Source organism: Ochlerotatus camptorhynchus, unplaced genomic scaffold (assembly GCF_037179485.1).
Source record: "Ochlerotatus camptorhynchus isolate MF236.1 unplaced genomic scaffold, CSIRO-AGI_Acam_v1.1 ptg000361l, whole genome shotgun sequence".
In the NCBI taxonomy this organism is placed as follows: domain Eukaryota; kingdom Metazoa; phylum Arthropoda; class Insecta; order Diptera; family Culicidae; genus Ochlerotatus; species Ochlerotatus camptorhynchus.
In genome coordinates, this window is record NW_027040849.1 from 9,389,535 (window position 1) to 9,398,150 (window position 8,616).

Here is an 8,616-nt window from a genome sequence, read left to right on the forward strand (position 1 = left end):
TCCGCGGAATTCCAGAGCATCATCGTTCTATGATTGCTCCGTCATTATACGCTGCAAAGTTTGGCTATGTTGATTCTGCAAGAACGTTTTTCACAGATGGATCTCTAATAGAGGAGTCCGCTGGTTTTGGTGTATTTAATGAATTTCATAGCGCCTCTCGAAAACTTGAAGCTCCTTGTTCTGTGTATGTGGCTGAACTGGCAGCAATTCACTACACTTTGGAAACTATTGCTTCACTTCTTCCAGACCACTACTTTATTTTTACGGATAGTCTCAGTTCTGTCGAGGCTATCCGTTCCATTAGGCCGGTAAAGCACTTCTCGTATTTTCTCTTGAAAATACGAGAACTGCTTTGTACTTTATCCGTGCGCTCTTTCATCATCACCTTCGCGTGGGTCCCTTCGCATTGCTCAATTTTGGGCAATGAGAAGGCGGATTCACTTGCGAAGGTGGGCGCTATGGAAGGCGACATTTATGATCGACAAATCGCCTATAGTGAATTTTTCTCTATTTATCGTCAGCAGTCGCTCGTTAGCTGGCAACATCAATGGAGTGAAGGGAGCTTGGGACGATGGCTACATTCAATTATCCCTAAGGTGTCGAAGTTTGCATGGTTCAAAGGGTTGGACTTGAGTCGAGACTTCATACGCGTGATGTCTCGTCTCATGTCCAATCACTATTGTCTAAACGCTCACTTGTTCCGTGTGGGGTTGGGAGACAGCAATCTCTGTGAATGTGGACAAGGTTACCAGGACGCTGATCACATCCTTTGGTCTTGTGCGGAGTATCGTGGAGTCAGATCACATTTTTATGATTCCCTTCGGGCTCGAGGTAGACAACCTAATGTTCCAGTTCGGGATATTTTGGCTAGACGCGATCTGGAGTTTATGAAACTCATATATGTTTACTTTAAGGATATTAACCTTAGATTGTAAGTTTGATTAACCTTGTGTTTAGTTTGTATTTTGTACGTGTGGGTTTTTTTTTTTTTTCAATGTTTGTTTTCAAGGTGAATAGAAATAATTTCATGCTTTAGGATTAATTAAATAGTTGTATCGTAAACCACATTTCAAACCTCCTGCTTCCCTTTTCCCATCCAAAAAATTGTAAATCTCCACTAACCTCGAGACAACCGCGAGTACTCGGTCCAGTTCCTATAACTTTAAATTTAAGACAGTAATAATGAATAACGCAAAGAATAACTCGGCTCTGTAAAGTTTATTCGATTGAGCCTGTACAAATAAAGTAATTATAAAAAAAAAAAAAAATCTCCAAAGTATTCTGGAGTTAAGATCTTCAAGATCTGCAGGCTCAATTAAGACTTCAACAATGTCATGATAGTCTTTAAGGGTTCGTGAAAATAAAGAGAGCCTTCTGTTAATAGGCACATTATCGAATGGTTAGACAGGCTGAAGCCTTGAACAATGTCCTGAATATCTGTATGACTCCGGGAAGTTCACGGAAGCCTTTTGACAGCATGCACATCATCTAATGATATATTGCATGCTCTCCTGGGGCATTCAATAATGTATCAATAATTTTCCGGTTCTCCATAACTCCATAACGTGAAGTTCACTACTCACATCACTAAAGCTCCTCTAGTTTCATTATTATTTTCACAAAAATCGGCAACTATCCGACTCTATTATCAATATCTCGGCAAGTATATACTTTAGAAAACTGATTTTCAGGGCTTTTTTCCGTTGAACAGTCTACTAGCGATGGACAAAAACGAATCACGAATCGGAGAAAGTCGATCTTCTTCTTATTGGCAATCTGAATCCCCACAGTGAACTGGCGCCATCAGCTTTCGAAACAAGTATTTTGAGCCATCCAAAAATCAAAACAGTACATTTGTATTTTTCGAAATTCAATCTTTATTTTAATTAAATTAAAAATCTACATCAGTCAAAAAACAACACATATATCTCTGAACTAACCAACAGTTCGTTTCATCATTTCAAACGCGCGGCTCACTTCAGTTGTGTGCACTGAGCTAGCTCAGGACGATCGCAATAGCTCTGCGCTTGACTCCAGTGGAGTCCCGCTGGACAGTTCTGCTCCAGCTTGTTTCCTTCGTACGTGCAGATGTAGTACTTGGTGCAGTCGGCATGTGGGAAGTAAACCTGATGGTTGGGATCGTACACTGGTGGGCAATCGCCGGATGGTGCAGGAGGAGAAGCGCTGGTTGGAGCAGAAGTTGTACTTGTGACAGGTTCTGAAGTGGGCTTAGACGTCGGGCTGGCTGACGAACAACCTGCTTGCGCTGGATAATCACAGTACGAGACGTTTTGACTCCAGTGGAGTCCCGCTGGACAGTTCTGTTCCAGCTTGCTTCCTTCGTACGTGCAGATGTAGTACTTGGAGCAGTCGGCATGTGGGAAGTAAACCTGGTGGCTCGGATCATACACTGGTGGGCAATCGCCAGATGGTGCAGGAGGAGAAGCGCTGGTTGGAGCAGAAGTTGTACTTGTGACAGGTTCTGAAGTGGGCTGAGGCGTCGGGCTGGCTGACGAACAACCTGCTTGCGCTGGATAATCACAGTACGACAGGTTTTGATTCCAGTGAAGGTTCGGTGGGCACTTCTGTTCGACGGCGACTCCACCCCAAGTGCAAATGTAGTACTTGGTGCAGTCGGCATGTGGCACGAAAACCTCGTTGTTTGGATCGTAGGAATCCGGGCACTGTTCACTTGGATGGGTTGGTGGAGCTGCCATTGTACTGGTTGTGGTGTCCAGTTCGGTGGTCGTAGTGACAGGCCCCGCAGTTGTGGGCTCCGCAGTTGTGGGCTCCGCAGTTGTGGGCTCTGCAGTTGTGGGCTCCGCAGTTGTGGGCTCCGCAGTTGTGAGCTCCGCAGTTGTAGGCTCTGGTTGTGGGGTGCAGATTACGTTTCCTTGTAGATCACATGCTCTAATATCGTCATTCCAGAAAGTGCCACTCGGGCAACACAACTCTACCAGATTACCCCAGTGACAGGTTAGAAACTTGCTGCAGTCCGTTGGGTGTGGGAAGTAGACGACCGTTTCCGTATCTCCTAATGGGGGACAGCTAGGTTCTGCCACTGAGTGAGTAGCTATGCAAGCTACTAGAGCTAACAAAATTACTTGAACTGAAAAAATAAATCCAGGTTAAAATCTTTCAATCAAACTTATTTTTCGTAATCAAACCTTTCATTGTAAAACTATTCTAGTAACCTGAAACTTGCTTCCACTTCGATAACAAATCGTGAACTGCTTTGTAAGTTTTGATAGATAACTTTATATAGGTAAACCCGTTTAGTCTTCATCCGCAATACAGTAATGATCCGATTTTGTCAACGCTCCGCGTATCATTTATCTTTCAATAAGTACATAACCGTATTTCCAAGTGTTTTTATTCATCTATAAGATGGATGTTTATGGTATACTTTGATGCAATAAGACCACTGAAAAAACGCAAGGGTTTCGTAAAACATTAGAAAAGATTTACAAAAAGGGGGCCGACAAAATCGGGTCATTACTATATAATAGGAATTTGATAAGCAAGTGGATTCCAAATCTCTACTTTCTACCCAAGTGCTTCGATTCTACTTACCTGTGAAGTACTCTAATAGTGATAAATCCCTCAATGAGTAATATTGAAGTTCCAAGTACGTCTGGTTCAAGTGCTGGCATCGTAATCCATGAGCCTCTTATCGAATGTCTATTGAAGAGATAGATGTTACGAGGCACCATGGCTTCTATCACAGAACAGAAGTGGAAGTGTGAACGAATCAGTGTATCAAAAAGTGGGACAACTTTTTTGATCACCAAGCGATGCTTCACACGGGTTTTCTATGGGCACGTACACCATCAAAGCATGCTGCCCATGCAGATAAAGCATGCCTTCTACCGCTAGGTGCGCTAGTGTTCACAAAAATAAATACAGCCACTTTTGAATCCAAAGTTCCATTTCTGTTCTGTGCTTCTATACTCCTCATGGGAACTGGACCATGTATCGGCGTCTCATAACGAACAGAATTTCCATCACCCGCAACGACAAAATTGCCACCACACTTTCCCACAAAAGACCAAACCCGAAAAACTTCCAAAATGGAAGCAGCTGGATAGGTCACATGTGGCGGAAAATTCGTATAAATCTGTATGCTTTATATCAACGCCAACAAAATGGGCTGTTTTGTTCCGGAGGAATTCATATACCCTGCTCAACCCAGCGCCGACAGCCGTTGCCATTGCGGGAATGACAAACAAATTCCCCATGGGACCAATTCGATGGTGGTCGTGAGTGAGGCGGTTGCATTCGTTGCATAATAACGATATAACACGACCAATTTTTGCATGTTATATTTATTCGCTCCGGGCAGAAATAATCATAAATAGTAATAAATATTTTCAACACATGATCATGATGAAAGTTTAATAATGCGCTATGGTGGATTTTTTTGTTGCTGTATGTTTTACTTGCAGTATGAATTTCGCTGTATGTTCGAATCGGCTGTTGTTGTTGTTTGCACATTGCTGCTAAGGGTCACTCGCAATCATTTCGCACGGCGCATAAAATGTGGGGTTTATTTGTTTGCCGGACCCACCGCGGTTAACAGGAGGATTCCAGTGGGGTTTGCTTGACATTCCCTAGCGGAGATAACCCGCTGACGAAGGGGCTACCAGATGAGATACCTTGACCTACGTTCAGCTCAAAATTAAATATAATATTGTTTTTCATCTTCCCTTGGAAGTTTTACCCAAGTCCTACCCGAAGTTGCTGCCAACTTTCTCCGGAATGCCGTTCAGAAAAAAGTTCTACCAATTCCTTCTGTAAGTTTCTTCTAACGCCAGATTTTTCCAGGAATTTTAGAAGTTCAATCAAATTGGTATAGCCACCTCTAAAATAAGTGACAGTGTTTGATTACGAATTATCACTATTATATTTGAAGAAAAAAAATCTATTTTTACTTATATCTCCGCAACTACTTATCCGATCGGAATAAATTTTCCATAAGGTTTTACCAGAGCACAAAAACGCTCAAACTGAAGTTTGTTTCACTCAAATCGGTTGCCGAGAGAATCACACACACACAGACATTTTCCGATCTCGACGATCTGAGCCAATATGACACTCGACCCTCTTAGGTCGAAAATGTGTTTTTCTAGTGGTATTAGGTATAGCCTTTCGGTAAACCTCGGTGTACGAGAAAGTCAAACATTATACACTCTAAAAAACCCAATTCACACACTGGTAACCCTCGACGGGAGCCCATCTGCGAATGAATATGAGCCACACCACCGCCATCCAGGGCGTGTGTTTTCGACCACCACGGCCTTTGGTGTTGTCGTTGTTGATAGGGCACTTTGTAGAACCCGCACCCCACCGGCCTGCTCTGCTCACGTGGCAGTGGCAGCGCCCGATAAAACGCGCGATGACCAATCCAAAAACAAACAGAACCCTGCGTAAATTGGCACAGTGTTGAAATTAACACCCGATTCGGTGCAACTGTAGTAGGTAGGTCGTCCGGTACCACTGGTGGCCTGATTTACATTCGAGGGATGATCGCGACAGACCAATCGGGATGAAGGTATTTTCCAGGGCAGATGCTGCTGCTGCTGCTGCTGCTGCTCCAGCTGTTGCAACTGTTTTTCAAAGTGACATTCAACCCCTAGCGGTCGTGTCAAATAACGCTGTGTGGGCCGGGAAAAAGTTGACAGTTGAATGATGTATGAAAAGCGAGCAGGTTGTTAGAGGTGAATTTATTAGCCTCATTGTAATCGCGCGGATGCTGCACCTGCACCAAAAGGTGCCGATTTTTATTTTTCAAATTAGAGCTAACGTAGTTGTGGACACATGATAACGAGAGGTAAACGTAGCTGATGAAACCAGTATAGGATTGGCGATGCTTGCTGATGTACTGGACAACCAAGAATACTGCACATTGTATTCGCAATACGCTAACGGATTTTTTTTCCATTACCATAAAACTTCCGGAATATCTACAGTAAAGTTTGTTCCATTTAGAATTTGGCCGCACGAAATAGGTCATTTCTTCAAGGGGAAATAAAGTACAAAAACGCTAAAGGTATCATTTTGTGGGATTTTTATTTAGCTTTAAGGGATACGTCAGCTTTTCGGATGGTTTTTCTAACTTTTTGCGAAATACCTCTCATCATGTCTTGCACAGTAGTACTATCAACCTCATCTACCATCCTTTTCCGCCACTTCTCCAAATCAGATGGTGTTTTGATTGTTTTAACACATTTCTTCAATGTGCGCTTGATAATTTCCCTAAAATTTTCAATGGGACGAAAATCTGGACAATTTGGTGGCAAAATTTGTTCTGGAAACACTACTCCTTGTAAAGCTGCCCATTAGACTGATGCAAAATTTGAAATTTTCGCTCCACAGTGTTCAAACGGTTTCAAACCGGGTCCTGATTAGCCTCCGAAAGTTTAAACTCATTTGATATAAAACTGACTTGGCACAAACTATTTGAAGTTTATATGGAAATTACTATGGGAAAACAATTTTTGTTGTTCATTGTCTTCTAGCCTTTTTAAATATTGTACTGTTAACAAATTCTATTGCTATTCTTATGGGAATTTTTATCAGCTACATCTTTGCACAAAATCGTTTTTCAGCCAAACGTCAAATTAAAAAGTTATTAATAGTTTACCAGATTGATAATCTTATGGCAAGATTAAGCAACTGTATTGTGGGCAACACTGTATTCTGCAGTGTGACATAGTAGCCATGATTTTTGTCCTCTATTCTACGCGACATAAACACCAATGTTGCCTGCTGAATAGTTGATTGAGCATAATCATAAGACATCAGTGACTTGAATTATTAATATTTTTTGTTCTTTACATTTGATCGAAAAGTGGTCTTCAACAAAGTTGTAGCTGGGAAAATTTTCAACAAGCTCAGCTATCATTTTCTGAAGTAAAGTGAACTGGTGAATTTTGAGATGGATATGAACCGAAACTATAGTTTCTTCATAGTAATTCCCAACTTCAAATGGTTTGTGCCAAGTCAGCTTCTCACTAAATGAGTTCAAATTTTGGGAGGCTAATCAGGGCCCAATTTGGAACCGTTTGAGCACTGTGGAGCGGAAATTTCAAATTTTGCATCAGTCTACTGCCCATTCATAGTCGCTTCAGTGATGAAAACCTTTGTTTTCTTTCCGCAACTGCAGATGCCTTGCCAAATCATCAACTTGCGAGCGAATTTATCTGCAAAGACAAATTTGAATTTATTCGGAACATCCCCCTTACGTTTAGCAAAGTAAAAATTTTGGGCCCGGGATTTGTACAAAGTCCATTTTTACGTAAGTTTCATCGTCCATCAAAATACATCCGTTATACTTGGTCAGAACTTGCTCGTACAGCTTCCTTGCACGGTTTTTGGCAACCAGGTTTTGTTTCAGCGTCCTGTTGGGATGTGTGCTGGCACGGTACGACCGAAAACCGTCTCGCATACAGATTCGCTGAACTGTACTGGGTGCCGCACTGAACCTTTTCGACAAATCACGACCGAAGATCCCAGGATTCTTTTGGACTGCCCTTATGGCCTTCGCTCGTAGTTTTCGGTCATAAAGGGTGATACGGTCAAAATTTGGTCAAGGGAAAACGCGTGTAAATCGGTGAAATCGTTTATTTAAAAAATCAAATTAAATTTCTTTTTCAAGTTCAATTAGTATAAAATTCAGGAAAAATATTCAGTTAGGCTTCCGCTTTTCCAAATCCGAATTGCCGGGCCTTACGCTTGACCCCTGCCATCAGATTTTGTACAGCCACCTTGTCCACCTTCTTCGCCGCAGAAAGCCAGTTTGCCTTGAACTGCTGCTCGCCCTTAGCAGTTTTTTTGGTCTTCTTTAGGTTGCGCTTGACAATAGCCCAGTATTTCTCAATTGGGCGGAGCTCTGGCGTGTTGGGAGGGTTCTTGTCCTTGGGAACCACCTGCACGTTGTTGGCGGCGTACCACTCCATGGCCTTTTTACCGTAATGGCAAGATGCCAAATCCGGCCAAAACAGTACGGAACAACCGTGTTTCTTCAGGAAAGGCAGCAGACGTTTATTCAAACAGTCTTTCACGTAAATTTCTTGGTTGACAGTCCCGGAAGCTATGAAAATGCTGCTTTTCAAGCCACAGGTACAGATGGCTTGCCAAACCAGATATTTCTTTGCGAACTTTGACAGTTTCATGTGCTTGAAAACATCTGCTACCTTTCCCCTTCCTTTTGCCGTATAAAACTCCTGTCCCGGAAGCTGCTTGTAGTCGGCTTTGACGTAGGTTTCGTCGTCCATTACCACGCAGTCAAACTTCGTCAGCATCGTCGTGTACAGCCTCCGGGATCGCGCTTTGGCCGTCGTATTTTGTTTATCATCGCGATTTGGAGTCACTACCTTCTTGTAAGTCGATAGTCCGGCTCGTTTTTTGGCTCGATGCACGGTTGTAGACGATACACCCAGCTTATTTGCGGCATCTCGGAGAGAGAGGTTAGGGTTTCGCTTGAAACTACCGGCAACTCTCTTTGTCGTCTCAGCGGCTTCCGGTTTTCGATTTCCCCCCGATCCAGACTTCCTGGCTGTCGACAAACGTTCCCCAAACACTTTAATTACATTTGTAACGGTTGATTTGGCAATT

General features: G+C 42.7%; 1 protein-coding gene across 1 annotated transcript; it reads right to left on the minus strand.

Annotated features, from left to right (window-relative positions):
- Positions 1-1,962: 1,962 nt before the first annotated feature.
- On the minus strand, positions 1,963-3,220 carry LOC135709500 (probable chitinase 10). The gene is made up of 2 exons (XM_065231885.1): positions 3,168-3,220; positions 1,963-3,109 (listed from the first exon to the last, which is right to left on the minus strand). Exons 1-2 carry the CDS (start codon positions 3,172-3,174, stop codon positions 1,974-1,976), a joined length of 1,143 nt encoding a protein of 380 aa, XP_065087957.1. The 5' UTR covers positions 3,175-3,220; the 3' UTR covers positions 1,963-1,973.
- Between the last annotated feature and the right edge of the window lie 5,396 nt (positions 3,221-8,616).